The 19,759-nt window shown below is 37.6% G+C and overlaps 2 protein-coding genes across 3 annotated transcripts in view; both read left to right on the plus strand.

Moving 5' to 3' along the window:
• The first annotated feature begins 3,510 nt into the window (after nt 1-3,510).
• eif1 (eukaryotic translation initiation factor 1) lies at nt 3,511-5,780 on the plus strand. The gene is made up of 4 exons (XM_039681447.2): nt 3,511-3,699; nt 4,640-4,803; nt 4,892-4,993; nt 5,085-5,780. The coding sequence occupies exons 1-4, from the start codon at nt 3,669-3,671 to the stop codon at nt 5,127-5,129; spliced, it is 342 nt and encodes a 113-aa protein (XP_039537381.1). The 5' UTR covers nt 3,511-3,668; the 3' UTR covers nt 5,130-5,780.
• Nucleotides 5,781-10,109: 4,329 nt separating this feature from the next.
• The window catches only part of jupb (junction plakoglobin b), a 92,699-nt gene continuing 83,049 nt past the window's right edge, over nt 10,110-19,759 (plus strand). Inside the window, exon 1 of one of the 2 annotated variants that reach the window (XM_089122720.1) lies at nt 10,110-10,239. The gene's annotated coding sequence lies outside the window, so the exon portion shown is untranslated. The remainder of the gene's footprint in view (nt 10,240-19,759) is intronic. The other variant, XM_089122721.1, reaches the window with a different exon arrangement.

The following is a 19,759-nucleotide window of genomic DNA, read 5'->3' on the forward strand; positions in this document are numbered from 1 at the left end:
ACAATCCATGTTGTTTTACAAGCAGCTTTACGGAAAACCGTACCTTAATGTCTTTAATATCTCGGTAAACAAGCCAAAGGTGACTGCGGCAAGGAAGAAAAACTAGCATTTAAAAGAGTTTGGCAATCTGACTGATGTTAGAAAAGTGCCTTAGCTTCACATGTGGATGCAGTGCAAAGTATACTGTAGTGTAAACACTTTTACATTTGTCTGCCAAGTACAAAACTGTAATTGTTTCTTTTAAACGGAGAGTGTTTCTGGATCAGGGCTTTGACAGTGCCATTGTAGGGCATTCTCCTTTTCATTTGGAGCCATTCCATTGAAAATCTGGCCTTGGCTACACACTTGTGCAACATTTTCCAACAGCCACTGAACTGTGTTTAACAAGACTGCCTTCTCGTGAAAACAGCTCCGTAGCATAAAGAGATAGCCTCAAAATCTTACTCTGCTTATTGAATTTATTATCAAAATCCAGACAAAGGCAACTTTTTTTAATTGATTTTTTTTACTAGCTATTCACTCTGCCTAACTCCTGGTTCTTGCACAAGACAGGCGTTTCGAGGGAGTGTTACAGCTTCTGCTGGCTGATTATTGTCCCAATGGGTGCTGTCGCTTGATCTACTCAAGTATTTCGCAATCCTGATTCTATGTTGATGTCTTTCTTATCTAACCCTGATTCATCTCATTAGCTCATGAGTATTGTGCTGCTCATGACCTGAATTGGGTGTGTCTGATTATTGAGACACCTCAAATGTGCAGCGTTGGAGGAAGCAGGATTGAGAAACACTGAATGATTAGAATACTCTTTAACTAATTCATTTATTTCTGTAAAAAATATTGTTGGTTTAACTTGAAAAAGTAAGTAACCTGGTTGCCTTAAAATTTTAAGTTGATTGAAATGGAAAAAGAGAGTTAATACAATGAAGGAGAATGATTTAATCATTAGAAACTCAAAATTATGTTATCTGAACTAAATAAATGATTTAAGTTGATTTGACAACAGAAAAAAATGTTGTGATTACTTGTCATGAAAAGATTTTTTTGATATGCACTTTTCAAAAAAACAGAAAAGGTAGGATACTGTCCATTTTTTGCCAGGACAATCTGTTAATGCAGTGTTGTTCAAAATGTGGGTATAATAAAATTCCAGTAGAAATATCTTTGTACTCATGTACATGATTTGGCAATTTTATTTGTATTTTTTTCTGACTGTTCTGTGCTTGACTGAGAGAATTAGTTTCAGCCATTCACTGGCAAATGCAATTTCACAAAGTTGCCTCAGATTAATAGGTCTGTTGATCTAAAACTGCAGTGAAAGAAGTAAAAATGATTTGAAGCATAAATTTAATCGTTTTTTAATATATGAATACACCATGGAAAATCACAAAAGAAATATTTAATGAAAATCTTGTGACTTTGTCTTGTAGGGGTATAGGCTACATGTATATATAGGCTACCCATAAGTAAAGTTCACCACCTAGAGGCCAAAACAAAACTAAAGAAAACATTTACCTCTGGACCACATACTTTGTACATGCAATTTTATTGCCACATGAATTTAAAATCCAGGAATTCCTCAATAAGGTCATGATCATGATCAAACTCAGTTTGGTATATTTTGTATTAAAAGATAGTGTGAATGCCTTGACAACTAATTTATTCAGTCACTACATATAAACTAAGTTTGAGAAGTATTCTTTGGCTTTTCAAAATAAAAAATAAAATAAAATAAAAACACACCCAGATGACACGGAGATGTTGTCCCTCCCCACTTTACTACCAAGTGATAATCTAGTTTAATAACAGGATGCCATATACTGTCATAAAGTGCTAAACAAGTATAGGCAATGTGAATCAAATAGTGCATTTGCTCCCCCTGCTGCTTACATTGTGCGGCTTTCTTTCTTTCTCTTTATACAATGAACTGGTTGCATCAAGATTTTTTTGGTTGGTTAGCATAGCTTCATTGGCTTCTGCTGGTACTGTAGCCTACCCTCTGCTTCTAAAAACATCTTTCTTCATGTCCATTTAGCTATAGCATATTCTGCTGAAATTGTCCATTCTTCAGATGTACTTTAATACTTTAATATATGCGATTTAACATTCACTTGGGTTCTTTTGAATGACTAAATCAGGGTAAGGTAAAACATCAAAGGCCTTTATTTTTCTTAAATGAAAGCGAGGCAGTGAGGGATAGTTTATTTAGTGGGTGAACTGTTATGTTCAGCTCAGCAAACATGCATCTCTATTTTCGCAAATCCGGATGACAAAAAAGCTTTTCATTTGTATTGTTGAAATTACATGCGCTAGGATCTTAAAGGCATAGTTCACCCAAAAAATTTAAATTCTGTTATAACATGATTTATTGACTCGTAAATATAAGTACACATTGATGCCCTAAGACATGAAACGAGCGGTTTGTGTGAGAAAATGAACAGTATTTATATCGTTTTTACCTCTTGTAACCACAGCCACGTTCAAGTGATCTGAGGGCGTGGGTGCTTCGGTCTGCGCAAGCACCGGAAAGCGCCGGAAGTGATCTAAATATGGTTGTGAAAAAATTCAACATTGTCTGTTGATACATCAAAATCGTCTTGCATAGAGTGCCGAAGTTATGACGTCACTTTGTAGGCCAAAACGCAGAAGTGAGTTAGCATTTTAGCACTCCCGGTTCCCTCGCTCTAAAGTCTATGGGATTTTTTGAATGGGTTTTTGCTAAATCGCCTGAAATAAGGTCTGTGGTTAACAAAGCCTCTAAATATTTTCACGTTTTGATCTATGACATAAAACACACCAGTTATAACCTGCTTGTGGTTTTTTAACTTTATTGTGTTAACTTTGTATAGGCTTCAAAATGTATAAATTGTGTATTAACTTGTAAAGATCATCTTGATAGACAAAACATGTAAGGGTAACAAACAACTGTTTGTTGAACACAAATCTTAATTTTGCGATTTTCTAAAAGTCTATGGGGTAAATGCATAGCTTTTCGATCGAGGGAACCCATGCGCCGCTAACTTCCGAGTTGTCCTACAAAGTGACGTCATAACTTTGCCACTCTTTTGCAATTTCCTATATATCTAAATATGTTTAGATCTTCACAGTGGAATGTAACAAATCTCCATGTAAACAATAAATGAGATGTGTCAACTCCTCTTAGTAAAGGGAATAACATAATTTACCATGAAAAAAACGGTGTAGTATCCCTTTAAAGGTGTATCCCTCACAGCCTTCTCATTTGGTGTTTAATCTGTAAAAGGTTTCTAAACTAACTCTATGATAGATTTTTTTCAAATGTTATTTGTTTACGGTAAATAAATGTTTCGTTGTTATCTGGAAATAATCTAACACAATTTATAATGTCCATATTTGACCTAAAAATGCCGAAACATTTACCCTACCCCAACCTACAGTAACCATAACACAACATAACGTAAGAGACAGCAGAAATCTTGCGTTTGGGTGACGTCATGTCCTCGATTGAAGGCGGGGCTTAACAGAGCTGTTTTCAAGTGCCCGAATCATATTGTCGCCATTTTGTAAGCTCGGCAAACGCTGAAGAAGCACCGAGTGAGAGAACCCCCCCTGAATAATCATCTCAGATTATTAAAAAAAACAAAACAGCAAGATCACCCGTTGTCGTCCGAAAGGAAAGGGAATCTTATCGTATGTCCGCTATCCAGAACCTCCAAACTTTTGGTGAGACTTCACATCTCTGAAAACGTATTATTTTATTGTGTGGGGGGAAGGGCGAAAGAAAACGACTGTGTTACGTTGATGTTTAGCAAATAAATCCTAGCACGACTGTTAAAAAAGTCAATTTATGAACAACAGTTTCATTTACCGAGTCAAAAGCTCACGTTGAATGATTTTTGTCGTCGAAAATCCCTGTCAGAAACAAAAGCTAGGTATAAGTTAGGCCTTCAGTTTTTATTCTTGTTTGGGTCGCTCCAAATATCGATAAACTCGCCTAATTAAAAGAATATATCCATATTTAATCGTTGTTTAATGTTTTTTCTGATGGTTTCCGTCGCATTTTATACTTTTCCTGCGAATTAAATCGAGATTTCGCTAATAGATTATGCTATAACGTTACCTCGATTTTGATCGCCAGCTTGTTTTTCTGGACGAGAGACAAAATGGAAGACGCCACTCGATGACGGCTTATTTTTAGATTTCGAAAACAACTTGGAAAAACATCTCGAACCCCGTGTGTGTTTTTGATGTCAGAACTGAAGACGATTTCCATGTAAAACAGAAATCGTTGAGCTTAGGCTGGAGGCCAATAGAAATAGTATTTTATGTTAAACTGATCCGATACACAAACGGTTAATGAACAACCAGATCAGACCTGAACTCTACCCTGTAGTTAAAGGAGATGGGTTGCTTTGTTCCAACATGTTCTTCTTGGGTACTTACTTAATGTACAGACGCAAATTGTACATGCTAAAATATTTGGGGCAATGCTATTAAATAGGGTTGCTTACGTAAACTTCATTCAGAAATTAAGTACTTCAAGTGACCTGGTTTAAAGATTAGCTTTAACCTGTGTCAACCAAATCACACTTTACATGAAATGTCAAAGCAGGAAATCTGATGCCACAGATATTGCTAATGCCTGTTGTTTATCTTTCTGAAGACCCCTTTGCTGATGCAACTAAGGGTGATGATCGGCTCCCAGCTGGGACAGAGGACTACATCCACATAAGAATTCAACAGCGGAACGGGCGAAAGACTCTGACCACGGTTCAGGGCATAGCCGATGACTATGATAAAAAGAAGCTAGTCAAGGCCTTCAAGAAGGTTGTCATTTTAAATCCCTCTGAAAAAAAAAAAAGATCGCTCTTAAACGGATGGAGTGTTTTTAACATTGCCTTATTTGCATTTTCAGAAATTTGCCTGCAATGGGACCGTGATTGAGCACCCTGAGTATGGTGAAGTAATTCAGCTGCAAGGTGATCAGCGCAAGAACATTTGCCAGTTTCTCACTGATGTAAGTAAGAGCTTGGTGACTTTTTGATGTATAATCTGTTGGCCTTTTTGTGGTAGCTGTCGTAATCGACCCTTTTTCCTTCATCTTCCAGATTGAACTGGCCAAAGAGGAGCAGCTCAAGGTCCACGGGTTCTAGAAGCTGATGTGAACTGACCCCTTCCCTCCCCCGACTCCTTCCCAAGCCGACCCTGTTGTTGTGCTGCTGTCACCCCCAGCAGCCCCCCCTCAAGGAAAAAAGCCGAAAATGATTACCTCTGATTTGAGACTTTTTAGTATGGCATCCTTAACAAAACGACCAGTCCTGTTCAAGCATGGACAGACGACAAGGCAAATAATGCGGGATAAATGATTTTTGTTCCTTGTCCCCTTCTTTAGTCCTTTTTAATTTTTTTTTAGTTAATCTTGTGCTGCTCTAGAGCACAAATTCCATGTAACTTTCTCTTTGTTTTGTACAAGGTGTTTCAATAAAACCTTCAGATGCCACGTTTTGCACAGTCCTTAAGTTGATGGGTGGGGTGTGGATGGGGCAGTTTATGTATTGATTTCTTGGTTCATATTTAAACCACCACCATAACGAATTTCTTTTTTTAGTTCTGATGTGGGCCAGCCTGCTTCAGGGTTACATTGGTGTGCTGTTTAAACACAAAGCAAGGCAACCCCATCTTTTCTCATTATGCATCTTCTAACTGCCTTTTTTACCCTTGTTTTTCACAATATGCATCATTTCAATTTTCTAAAGTTGTAATACCATATTTTGTTTTTGGTCTGGAATAAACAATATCCCATACTTCTCATGTTCCAAGTTTTTAAACGCTGAAAGTTGTCATGGTGAATGAAGTGATTGTGATCTCGAATGAAGCATTAATGTGTTTAAACAAATGTAGCTGTAGGTTTTGTTTGCAGATAACTGGTTTGTCTAACTCATTTTACCTGTGCTTTTTACTTACCTGCATCCATTGATTCAGTTTAAATGTGAAGTCGCAAAAGAAATTGGTGCTGTTTTTGTTGTTGTTTTTTTTTACATTGGTAGCCAGTCAACATTTTAAATGAAAATTTGTTCCACTGAGAGAACTTCCCTCAAATTACTGGTAAGCCTGTTGAAAGTTGAATAACTTGAGATTGTTAATGAGAACTTTATTTATACTATGACCAAAAAAGTTGTTTATATCAGCGGTGTTCAATCTTGTTCCTGGAGATCTAGCTTCCTGCACAATTAAACCAGTTAATTTAAGACCTACATTACAGACAATGTGTTGGATATGAACTCTCCAGGCACAGGATTAGACCCCTGTTATATGAAAAGTACAAATAATAAAGCACTGTGCAATTCTTGAGACTTGTCATGCTGCCCATTCACATTTTTCTGTAGAAGAACAATAGCAACTTAATGAAAGGTTTAACATTCTAAGGCCTGGTTTCACAGACAAGGCTTAGATTAAGCCAGGATTACGCCTTATTTTAATTAGGGCATTTAAGTATCTTTTATTAATGTGCCTTGGAGATTTGTTTTACTGGTGTGCATCTTGATACAAAAACGCAGCGACATATTTAAAAAATGCCAGTGCAAGTAGTTTTCGGAGAAGTGCTTTAAAGTCCCCGTGAACCGGAAGTTGCAAACGATTTTTCTCCAGTGCAGTGACGTATTTCCAAGTGAAACGGAATATTGAACAGAGGGCAGGATTTTACTCTAGCGCTCCTCCTCTCCATCTCTCGCTCATAGCAAACTAACGGTTTGAGGGGAGTGGTTAAGCGTTTCCCCACCCAAACTGTGAAGCCTACGTCATCAGAAAAAGAAACCGTTCCAGACCGGAAGTAACTTTTCAGATTTTGATTAAAGATTACTAAGGTAAAACATTTTTTTTTAATATATATTCACTTGCACGGATTAATTGTTCACCACAAGACTAGTAATATGCGCTAACAAAGTAAATAGGTTCAATTTTGATTTCACGGGGACTTTAATGTATTGTAGGAACAATTCCACAGAGACTTGAGTTAGGTTCTTCAAAATGTAACTCAAACTTTTTGTTTTGTTTTTGCCAGTGGCCCTTTTATAGAAATCAGTCGTTCACTATCACTTCAGATTCAACGAGACCCATGTAATAGGGTGGATGATCATTTTACCACACTCCCTTCTAACAAATACAAAGAACCACAACCACCATTTGAAAGCTGTTTAAACTTGTGGTTGTTCCCTTTTTTCCACAGCAGAGGGCATAATGACTGTACACATTTACAATGTGATGGCATTCAGTTATTTTGAAAGTCCGACTATATACATTCTGGTTTATTTAGAGGCCATATTTGCAGACCATAAAGGACAGGATTATCAAAAGAAGTATGCATATTTTTGTGGTTGGTTGGTTGGTTGTTGTGCGTTACTTTATGGCAGCAAGTAAAAATAACTGCATGCAAGCCTTATTAAGAGTAAAAATTCTATTTTTAATGTTCCATCTTTATGTGAATGACTAAAACGCCAATCCTAAGGGAATCTCAGACGCATCCAATGTTTTGAATGAGGTGTTGAAATACCTTGTCTTGCAGATTCAAGCAGCACTCAGGCTAATGACTTGAGTTAACCTTAACTGGAACACCAAAGTAAATCAAACTTAGTACACATTAATCAATTAATCTGTCTGTTTTCCAAACCGCTTGTCCTATATGGTCACAGGGATGCTGGAGCCTATCCCAGTGCTGTTCCTAAGGCAGGGAACCAAACAGGATAAATAGATTCCAGTGATTTATACAGGTTAAGATTTAAGATGAACCGAGTAATATTGAGCTCTAATAAAAAGTTTAGAGCTAATTACAATTGTTAGATATAGTTAGAGTCAATAGTTTGTTTATCTGCCCATTTAAAAATTCAGTTAAGGGTTGTTGTTTTTTTTTTCCAGCATTTTAAAATCTTTTTGCTGTGCTAAAAAATCGAATAGAGCGATACGTACAGGGTTTCCCCAAGAACTAAAAAGAATACTGTGGAACTTTTTGCCATTTTTGTAATTTATGAACTATAATATTTCATCATTCATTTTTCTTATTTTTAGTTACAGGCAAAAAATAATAAAAAAGATTTATTTCACACATTTTTATTATTTTTTTATTTTAGTTCTGTGCAAGGAATTGGTAGCCTATAGTAGGCTAAGGTTATTGATTGGGGAAAAATGGGCCATTGATCCAAGATATTGACCTAGTGGTTAAATGCAATCAGTAGTCCAGTCTTTTGTGTGGGTTTGACCAGTACTGCTATAAAAACTCATTGTGAATAACCATTAGAAGTCATAATCATTATATTTAATTAAACAGCAAATTAGTTATTATAATTAATTATATGCATCTGGATGAGATGTATGTATGTATAGATGTATGTGTGGCAGGGTAATTTCCCTCTCTTGTATTTGGGGTTATTGCTAAGAGTGACGGCCTATCAGCATTCCTGCTTATTTAAAGACTATAGCAAGCCAGTTTAGCGTTTGCCCTTGTCTGTACTAGTCGTAATTTAGTTTTGAGTCAAAATTCGAATTCCAGATATCTCTGACTCATCTTAATTAGAATTAAGATAAATCATAATATGCATTGAGGATATCAATGTTAATTTTGACTAGTTATATTCTCCCATTTACTTTATTTTCTGATATCTGCAAATGAGTTACTTGTAGAAATTGTAATTACAGATATCTATAATTAATTTAAATGTAGCTATACTGTGCATAATTCTAATTAGAGATTAGAATACTTTTAGGCTGAAGGGCCCCAGGAGTCGGGAGCTGTTAGCTGTTCTTCCCTTCAGGTTGTGGTATTGATCACTGAGTGATCAATTTTGTTTTTGAGTTTGTCGTTCCCATTGTCACATTTACCTTGTTCAGTGGAAGTGTAAGGCACTTTGTTGTAAAGCTGCAATGTGTTGTGTTGTCAAAAGAGTGATTAGGTTTTGTAATTCACATAACATTTCAAGTGTACTGTAAAAGTCATTGTAGTTTACCTCACAAAGTTAAAACTCGTAGGACAAACTAAAAAAGGTGTAAAAAAGTTTGGCCTCCATTGATCAACTGTCAGGCATAGGCCTATGTGACTGTCTGTCTGTCAAATAGGCCTATCGTTGCAAGGGTACAATAGATTGGATTAAAAATAATAGGATTAAAAAAACTGAGAAATGGTTGAAATAAGATTATTTATTTCATGGTTCACTGTATTAACTAAATACAGCATTAACCAGTCAAATATTTATGAATAAGGACATTGACCCAACTAGGCCTATGCAAAATTGCAAACCAATCGATGTCCTACTCAGTGACGCTCCACTTATGTCCCTTGTCTCAATGCGCGGTGTATCTCTCTTAAAGGAGTAGTACACTTAAAAAAAAGTTTTTCTGATAATTTACTCACCCCCATGTCATCCAAGATATCCATGTCATTCTTTCTTCAGTCGAAAAAAAAAATTAAGGTTTTTGATGAAAAAATTCCAGGATTTTTCTCCATATAATGGACTTCAATGGGAACCAAGCTTTAAACGATTCAAGACGATGAATAGGGTCTTATCAAGCAAAACGATCTCTCATTTAAAAAAATAACAAAGTTTAAGTTTTATAAGCTCAAATGGTCGCCTTGCTATGTTGTGATGCACGTTCGTGACTCTCCTGTTCGAACTCTTTATCAAAATGAATGAATCTTTTTTCATCATTTGGTTGATTCAAGGAACAAAATGAATGAATTGACTTGGAAAAAGATTTGTTCATTTTGAGTCACGAACGCATCACAGAACAGAGCAAGGTGACCATTTGAACTTATAAAAATTAAACTATTTTTTTAAATAAGCGATCGTTTCGCTAGATAAGACCCTTATTCATCGTCTGGAATCATTTAAAGCCCTCTGAACAGTTTGCAGTTTGCACTGAAACTGTCTTTTGAACCGTTTGGTTCCCATGCACTCCATTTTATGGGGAAAAATCCTGGAAAGTTTTCATCAAAAACCTTAATTTCTTTTCGACTGAAGAAAGAATGACATGGATATCTTGATATGACATGGGGGTGAATAAATTATCAGCAAAAGTTTTTTAAAAAAAAAGTGAACTACCCCTTTAACCCAATCTCAAGTTTCGCCATGTGTTCTAAACAAACGTCCGTTAAACTGTGTTGATGGCGCTGGAATACTTTAGTGGTGAATTGAAAATATTTTATGTATGTAAGATACGACTAAGATAAGTTAGATTATATCAGAAGTCTCCAAAAATCGCAACAAGAAAGTGAAGGTGGGTGAAAACTTTTATTATTTTGAATTGCAGATTGTTAATTGAGTAAAGCTGTCTCGCCATGATCCTGCCGGAAGATTTATAGGTATAAGAAAGAGCACAGGAGGTTTAAATTGTTATAGTTACACTGAAGGTTTATGTAGACTTTATGACCAACAGACATAGCTTAGCTATTCCTTAGCTTTTAGCCTGTAGCCTTTATCTTTTTAGAAAGTCTGTTTTGTTTAAATCTCTTTTGCTCACCAACATGCATTTATTTAACACTCAATACAGTAAGACGGTGAATAGTGTAAAATATTACAATTTAAAATAATTGTTTACAGTTTCCATAGGCTATATTTTAAAAATGTAATTTATTCATGTGACGCAAAGACTTGACAAACTTTTTTCCCCACTACTAAACATCATAAATCCAGGATGATAGATGATTTTTTTGAACATTAACGAAAACAAATATTGATAACTAATTTTAGGCTATTGTTTGGGGTGCATGAAGTGACAGTTCACTAATTCTGTGATGCTCTTTTACAAGAAAAGTGCACTATTATATCTGTTAGCAGAACCTTGTTTACCCTGTAATCTGTAAATTGATAGGCTTCAGTGTATGCACAATTACAGTTATAGCTATAGAAAGCTGCTTGTTATTTGCCAGTGTGAATTGCTATGTTGGTGTACTCTTCAGGAATCCTGATTACAGTATAATGACAGCTATCAACATGGTGCAATTAAACATTTTCAATTCCTCGGATCAAAAGAATCTTGAAGTCTGATTCCTCGCCGTTATACATGAAGAGACGAGGCGTGCCTTTCATGCTCACGTTGCCTAGACTCTGAAAATTAAACGGATGTCAGTGAAATAAAATGGCTCGAGTGTATGGGAACATCTTGAGTTGAATGTTTGTTGCTTTCAAGCAGTGCTGTGTTTAGGGCAACATCCATCCAGGAAGCTTCCGTATAATTTTGTCATTGTTCTGGAGCTCCCTCCTAGCCAGAGAGCTGGTGCTCGGCCCAAATGTCGGATCCACTTTGAATGTTAAAACCACCAGAGGAAAGCCTCTTAGTATGGCAACAAAACATGTTTATCTTGAGTTGCTTTCAAGATGCAATGGGCTTTGTTACCATGAAGAGTCGTTTTCCTGCTGCATCATGTCACATGTGTGCTATGCTGAGTAATATTTTTTTGCTCTCATGCCATAAGTTTGCTCACATATTGATATGAATGGTACTTGAAATGCAGAGGTGTTTCGAATTCAGCATGGTATGCTGATGAATTTTAATAGATATGCAGCTGAATAGTTTCTTTTCACACGTGGCTTGATGATTTGCAAATGATGCACATTGTATCCTTTCAGATGCCTCTATAGAGCCATATCTTTTTTGACAGCTCTATAAAGGATTGACATATTTCAGCATTTAAACTGTAGTTTTGGATGGAGTTTCTTATAGTCTAATTTATTCCCTTGGGTAGTTATTAAAAATCTATGTCTCCCATAACTCCCTTGCAAACACAATGATGCTGCAGGAAGGGAAAGACGACTCTCATCCTTGACTGTGGGTGCCTCGAAAAGAGAATTAAGCACTTTTCAGAACAGCATATTTAGTCAAGCTAGTCATGATTCTGAAAACATTTCACGTAAAAGCAATAAACCTTAGATTGCAACTCTTGAACCATGTCTTGTATTGAGACAGTTTTATGGATATAGTTATCTGTCACTGCATCTTGCAGTTGGTAGAAGCTAGTGGAAAAAATGCCTTTGAAAAGTTTCTAACATTTGTAGTTTTGACAAATTTCTTTGCATGAAGCCTTTTCCCTGTGGGAAGAGTGAATTTAAATCAGGAACCCGTGGCTAGTTGTCACATTGCTTTCAAAACTGTGGAAAAGCCCATACTAGGTTGTTTAAATAGCATGTGCTTGTGACAACTTACCCCATATAGTGTGACACACTGGGGCATGTTGTCACATGTTATTATAGTGTGTTAAATAAATAGCAATGGCTTTATTTGTTGTTGAAAAGACTCTGTAAAATATACTCTGGGGTAAAAGGTGTGACAACTAGCCCATGTCTCGACTATATAGTGTGCGGCATGCATTAATGAACACATTTATTGCATAGATAAAACATTAATTCTATGAGTTGATGCATTGCCTTTCATGCTGTGTATGTGTTAGAGAGTGAATGAGAGAAATCCATATAAAATGACATTTTATTTTCTCCCAAAGCAAAAGAGCCAAAGTACTTGTTTTCAGACAGCATCATTTGTCATAAACCTTCCCCCCTGCAGGGTTAGAAGAAGATCTCAAACATTTTGTTGAAAAAATGGCCCTTCTTGCAGTCATATAAGAACTAAAATAGCACTTTAAATGGACAAACAGCATTCACAGGCTTCCATAATAATCATACCACAGCATGACACTGCACTGTAAGTGTAGGTGAAATCTCCCCAGCTTCACAGCTTTTATTATTGCATTGTCAACCAATCACAAGTAAGCACCACTAACAGAGCCAACACAGTTTGAGTGTTTGAGAGTTTGTTTGTTACCCCAAAACGGCCATCGTCCAATCACTCATCATAGCGACCATTACTATGTGAGCAGGTCCGTCAAACATTGACTCCAAGCAAGATGGTGAAGCGGTGCGCCCGCGGCCGATAGATTGTCTGGAGTTCCCCGATAGAGACCCCGATAGATTGTCTGGAGGAGTTGTGTTCTTTCTGTTTCCAAAGCAGAAAACACAACGTGAGCGGTGCCTACAATGCAAAAAAAAATAATAATAAAATAAGTGTGGACGGCCCCACTCCCAGTTAAATGTGTGGAATATGGTTAACTCACGTGTAGCGTGCGTGAGACTGAGACACTGAGATTAGTCAAAGAAACATGGAAGAAGCGAATAATCCTGTATCTGAGGCAAAGTTACTAAATATGCAGCGCGAGTTATACATTTCTAACTCCAAACAATTAGCCACTGAACCAGCTTATAAAATCTTCTTCAAGGCTGTGCTGGTTGCATTTGAAGTACAGGTCATGGGGTTTCTCAGATGTCGCTTGAGACCTTTATAAGGATTAGCCTCAATAGTAGTCGTGTCTCCTTCATTGCTTATTTTTAGATTTTGAATTAGAGCTAGACCGATATTATCGGCCGATATTACGCATTTTCCAAACTATCGGTGTCGGCAGTTATAATGGCCGATAAATGAATATTTCAAAAATAAAATAAAAACGGACGAAACACACTTGAACCATATCATGAGTGTTGGAGTTGTATAGTTTGTCCACCAGAGGGCACTCTACACCGTTCCTGTCGGCAACACTCATTGAGTTGGTCATTGCTTGAATAACAATTAAAAGAACATCCCCATCAGTTCTCCTCAAATAAGCATGACAAAATTTGTGACTATCATATCCAGTTTAAAAAAATCAATAAATAAAATATCGGCCGATATATCGGATTTTAAAACCCCAAAATATTTCTATCGGTATCGGCCTTCAAAATCCTGTATCGGTCGGGCTCTATTTTGAATATATCCCTCCATCCCTTGTGCCTCAATCTGGAGGATATCACAGAGGTATTGGTCCATAAAAGGTGACTGATACGCACGTATACCTCTTCCCGTCATGGCAATCTGTCGTGCTGGTCGTGTTTGACCATTTGTTTGACTTGCGTAGTAACAAGAACTAAGGGGCGTGGCTTTTGCGAATCTTTTGCACGGCCCTGTTAAGGGTAGAGACCTTTAGTACTTTGATCGGTGTCCTTTACAGTGTCTAGTCCAATAATTGCAAGGCATTAAAGGGGATCAGAAGGAGTGACTGAGCTAAATGGTTAGTATGTGGTAAAGTGTAGCTTTTTTGTCAATAAGTTAAACAGTACAAACTAGCTTGGACTAGCTTGCACTAGCTAATAAGCAGCTTTGACCAAATAAAGACCAACTAGAAATGGATTGGTATTGGTTGGCCAACTCAAACTCACTTTAAAAACTAGTTTCTGCTTTTTGTACTCTTGGGGTGTTGGTCATTGAACTGGAAACTTTCAGTCAAACTAGTGAAATGTACAGACTTCAGCAGGCACACACTTAACAAAAGTCACGCAGCACATGTTCAGGTGTTAACCTGGCATATACCTTCCTGTCAGCAGCTCTATCTTCACCCAGAAGAGTGCCTGAGGCTCAGTGAGTGCACCACTTGCACTTGCCCATGTCCTATCCATATCTACACTGCACGATGGTAGCTGAATAATTAAGGGTCTGGGGTGCTAATACTCAACCTGAATCCCAGATCACATTTAAAGCCCATACTGCCCACTTTACCAATGCAGTTTCACAACATTGGACCAACTTCAAATATACCTAGTATACTTTAAGTAGGCTATACCTTAAGAGTCTAGGTAATTCAACAACAGTTTTTCAGAGCAGAATGATTTGTTGAGAATACTATTTCGACCCGGGGATTTTCCTCATGCCTAGGCTCTCGTCTGCCCAGAACAGGATTATACAAGCAACATTTCCCAGTCCAATCATTTCGTGCCGAACTACTTCATAGTTAGTTAATTACCTTCTTTAGAGATCAATATTTAATTAGGAAATGTTTTGCCTGTGCATGAGGCAGTTTTACCAGTCTGAGAGACCACTCTCTTCACATGTAATAGAATCTAAATTCATTCGTTTGGCTCCTAATAATTTATGTTTTGATCGACAGAAAGGCCTTCCTTTTCTTGTTTGTTGGGTTTTGTTTTCTTTAGGCATTTGCTAGACAATCAGAAACACTGTTTGTATCTTACATATATCATGCTGGCTTTATTGTAACTATGGCCCTGTTTGCACCTGGTATCAAAGTGCGTTTTGGCCGATCGCATCACAAATAGACGAGAAAGACACATACTGTTTACAGCTGGTGTTTAATCCATCTCTTTTTTCCAATTTCAACCACTTCTGTCCTGATTTCTTCAAGTGGAAAGTCTATGGGTGGGTAGATGTACGATCTAGGACAAATGAACTTTGCGCAATTTACATAGAGACGACGAAAAAACAGCTTTTCTTTCTGCTCTGTTTCAAGATCACACCGAATGCTGTGAGTGTGTGCGTGTTAGAAAACAGAAATAGTGAAAGAATCTTGCTTGGATTGTTTTTTGTCTTCAACCAAACTTGGGTCTCCAGCCGACAAAGGATTAATCCAGTCTGGCTAGCGCGCTTCAACTAATATTTGCCCATTGCATGAATGGTAACATGAACGGTTGCACAACGAAAGCAATCCAGTCAAATGCATTTTTGACTCTGGAAGTGGTCGAAAGTGCACCAGCTCAACATTTTAGCTTTTAGACCCCGTTTGCACCTGTATTTAGCGTCGTTCAGTTGTGATCCAAGTGATCAACTTGTGGTCGACCAAACCTTATCTTAATAGCGTAAACAGGGCCTATATGAGGCTCTGTTGAGGATTTGCCTTCAGTGTGATGTCTCTGTTTTTCTTTTGGCTTTAGCTGCAGCAGTCATGTTGTATTTCCTGTAATGTTTATATTTGTCATATTACCCAACACAATGGTGTGATTCTTCAACTGTGGACACTTCTGACCATGTGAACTTAGAAATGAAAGATATCACCAAAAAAAAAGTGCCATTATGCCATTCCAAAACCACAATATATTTTTTCTTTCTACTGTGGAACACAAAATATATTTTGAAAAATGGCAAATGTCAATGGATTCAATAAAAGTCAACGGGATCCAAAACATTTATAAAAAGGACATTTCTTAAAAGGACAGTTCTCCCAAAAAAGAAAATTCTGTCATCATTTACTCACCTTTATGTCGTTCGCGAATTAACACGAATTAAGATATTTTAAATGAAATCGGACAGATTTCTGTCCCTCCACTGAGCGCTACGCAACAAATAATTTGTCGCTTCAAAAAGGTAATAAAGAGATGGGAAAACTAATCCATATGAAATTGAGTGGTTTAATCCAAAGTTTTTGAAGAGACACGATCAATTTATATGATTTAATTTAGGGTTTTATTTGAGGAACCACATGAGGGTGAGTAATTGATGATCATTTTTCATTTTTGGGTAAACTAACCTTTAATTCCTACAGAAATAAGAAACTCATACAGTTTTGGAACAAAATGAGGGTGAGTAAATGATGACATAATTTTCATCTTAATTTACATAGAAGAATGAAGGTACTATCCCTATAAACCCTGCCAGTTTTTACTTTGAATTCATTTTCTAACTAGAAATGCATGTAAATAAGCTTCCCATGATGAATAATTCCCACGCACAATAAACATTACATTCCTCTCTTTTTAAAAATGCAATAATGAATATTTTTATGATGATTTTCATATTTTAAGAATGAACGTCTGGGCCTGAAATCTGTTATTATTAATAAAAAACAACCCCAGGGACATGAAAGTGCCCGTAGCTGAAGCTGAAACACCCAAAGACAGATTTGTCTAGTTGGTTTTCTCTCTGTAATGTGACAGCGCATGGCCATGTGTTTGAATTTCAGGGAAGAAGAGACATGATAAATGATACCCTGCACCAAACGCAAATCTCATCAAGGCAAACAGAGCCTCAGACAAAACTTTTGGTCATATAAATTTAAATGCTCCTATGAGGGCACGCTGATATAGTGCCGTGTTTGAGACAAATCATTTCGCCTGACATTCATTAAAGACTTCAAAGGAAGCTTTTCATCCCTAAACGCTTTACATGTTCCAATTGGGCGACAAGACTTCAGCTAAATCTGTGAAATTGCCGCTTCCATCTCGGTTTCTGACAGCATGCTAATGTTCAATAATAGATGTGTGAGAACAAGACCCAAACTACATTTGAATGAATTATTCAGCTGCCCCCGTTTGCCCCTATAGTCTCCTGTTTTTCACAGCCCCTCCTACCGTTTCCATTATGTCTCACTTTTTTTTTTTTTTTTTTTGTGAATTACGCAATAACGATGTAGGCTCCATCTTGCAGCCAGAAACCATCCAAATATAAGCTTTCTTATCCAGCTTGCAGGGAGCTGTCATTATTTTTCCCTCCTGCACTTATCTGTGTCCCCACACATGTCTAGTTGAAGCCCCCGACAGACTTCTGTTTTACGTTTCCCCATGTCATTTCTCTCTCTCACTTTCTCTGTCCTTTGTGGTGTGTGTTTTTCATTTGTTTTCCATCACCGGTAGAACGTATTCACTCATGCTTGTCCCCTGTTTGACACGTCGCTTTTCTTTACAAGGCGGGACAACAGTCAAGGGGAGAAACGGCATATTTTGTGCATGAAGGACAGCGCATTGTTTTGAGAAAGACCATATAAAGTAGCAACTGTTTAGTACAAACTTTTTAAATGTGTCTTAATATACAGTGTTGCATATTGTTTATCGGCTGATGAATATATTATATACAGTAATCCATAGCCATCATATCGGCTATTTAAAGGCCCACTGAAGTGCCTTGAAACAGCGTTATTCAATGTGTTGACGTAATTTCCCCTGAAACGGGAAGACAGGGCGGAACTTATTGAACAGCTCCTCCCCCTTTTAAAAATAACCAATTGGATTTTGTTTATACCACAGCTCGGTCAAAGCTGTTGAGCTCTTTAAAGTAGTATTTGACAGCTTATGACAGCCACAGTCTAATAGATTACCGTTTTAGGTTTAATATGAATATGCGGTGGTTCGCGTGAAGCTAACATGAAATCAGACTTCATTCGCCTCAATGGAAAGCCTATTTACACTGTCTGAATCGTTTCTTATCCCCTATATGGTGCACTACGTGACATTCACTATGTGGAAAAGAGTGAGTGACGGATTTTAGCATCAGATTCAGCGTCTATTTATAAGGTAGGGGGCGGGATGCTTTAGGCCGTGTGTGTCCACCAAAGCGTTTTTAGCCAGCTGAAAACGGCAGACGCTCTGCTGTAGACGCCGTGCTTTGGGCGCTTGAGAGCGTTTTGGCAGCGCAACGTTTTTTCCATTGAGACTTTTCGTTGCTATGATACAGAATATCCGCAGCAGTTTGAATGTTGTGACAGTTGGTCGGTGTGGTATTAGTCCCGCCCCTCCTCCACTGTGATTGGACGGCTGGGTAAAATGTGACAGTGATGATGAGCGCTGCGTTTTATCCAAAGTTGAACATTTTTCAAAGTACAAATGTGGGGAGGCGTCGCGACAACACGCGACTGTCGTGTCGGACAAGTGGATTCTAGAGAGCATTTGATTGGACAGAAAAATCTGATGAGAAGCTGAAGTGCAGAGTGATGTCATCAAAATCATTAATCATATTGGCGGAAGTGAGAGACTATAAATGTTTCATTGTTTTGGAACATACTAGCTTATAGATAACTTTACTGTTTCCAAAATGGGGTTTTCATAACGACGCCATAAAAAAAACATTTTTGGTTCCCCAAAGAGCCTTTCAGTGAACAGTTTTTACAAATTTAAAGAGCTAATGCACTCCTAGGGTTCTTGAAATTGACACTTTTTGATGTAACCAAAAGGTATGTAAAACATTTTATGTAGGCATTTGTTGACCAATGAGAATTTCATACAGGTGGGACCAGTTATGCTTTTGGAAATTGTGTTTGATGGATTCCAACAAATTTCAGACAGACCTGAATCTTTCCACAGCTTCAAAACGCCATGCAGAGGCAAATACTGTATAGCTATACAAACCCATGCATCCAGACGGGGACATTTGAAGCGATTCAAGTGGATTAAGGTCCATGACAGAGGCATTATATTTGGGTAAGTTCTCTCTTTTGGTTGCCACACACAGCCTTGTCCTAAGAGTGTGTTTTTTACCTTTCCACTGGCCATTGTTCTGTACTGGGATGGTTCACTAAAAAGAGCAATCAGTATTTATGGCACTGGTTTCCCGAAGCTCCTCTACCAGGGAAGCATGACATGCCGAGTGACATGTCAAAGACAGCCTCGTTAGGCATAATATCAGCTTAGTCTGCCCATGCCATCCAAATCCAGACACCGGTTATCTGGGTTTTCCTCTGAGAGCGAGACTTCGGATGAATGTGGGTTTCAGCCCTTTGGAAGATCAAAGTAATCTCCAAATATGAGCCTACGTAAATCACTTTAGTTTTTTATGGGCTTTTGGAAACTCATCTGCCCATTTGTCCTTGCCGGTTAGAACGGTTGTATATTTGGGTGTTGCAGTTTGGCAGAAAGGGAATACTGGGAGAGAGAGAAAATGAGAGGGACTATGTTAAAGTGTGATATCATTTAATTAAAAATCCAGCTAAGCTTCTTCCCCCATTAGGCTTGAAGTAAGCTTAGCGTGTAGAAACACTCCTCGAGCAAATGCGGGTTTCAGTTTTCAGTATACTGCAGTCTTAAGGTCACAATTATGCTTTTGAATATTTCAATTTTATAGATGTCTATAACTAAGATGCTTTGTATTCTGAACGTAATTGTTCATGTGAAAGAACAAGTAGCCTAACTGGCAATTGCTTTGCTTCAACTACAGATGGTGATAGAGAGGCCAAAATGTGCACCTGTTAAAGTTATTATAATTCAGGAATGATTGTTTC

This window comes from Pimephales promelas, chromosome 18 (assembly GCF_988280905.1).
Source record: "Pimephales promelas chromosome 18, fPimPro1.hap1.1, whole genome shotgun sequence".
Lineage (NCBI taxonomy): Eukaryota > Metazoa > Chordata > Actinopteri > Cypriniformes > Leuciscidae > Pimephales > Pimephales promelas.

Bases quoted from the DNA above. Each gene is read 5' to 3' on its own strand.
- eif1 (XM_039681447.2), top strand. From the start codon at position 3,669: ATGTCCGCTATCCAGAACCTCCAAACTTTTG. The intron at 4,804-4,891 runs GTTGTCATTTTA...TTGCATTTTCAG, and splicing joins TAGTCAAGGCCTTCAAGAAG to AAATTTGCCTGCAATGGGAC. The intron at 4,994-5,084 runs GTAAGTAAGAGC...TTCATCTTCCAG, and splicing joins TTTGCCAGTTTCTCACTGAT to ATTGAACTGGCCAAAGAGGA.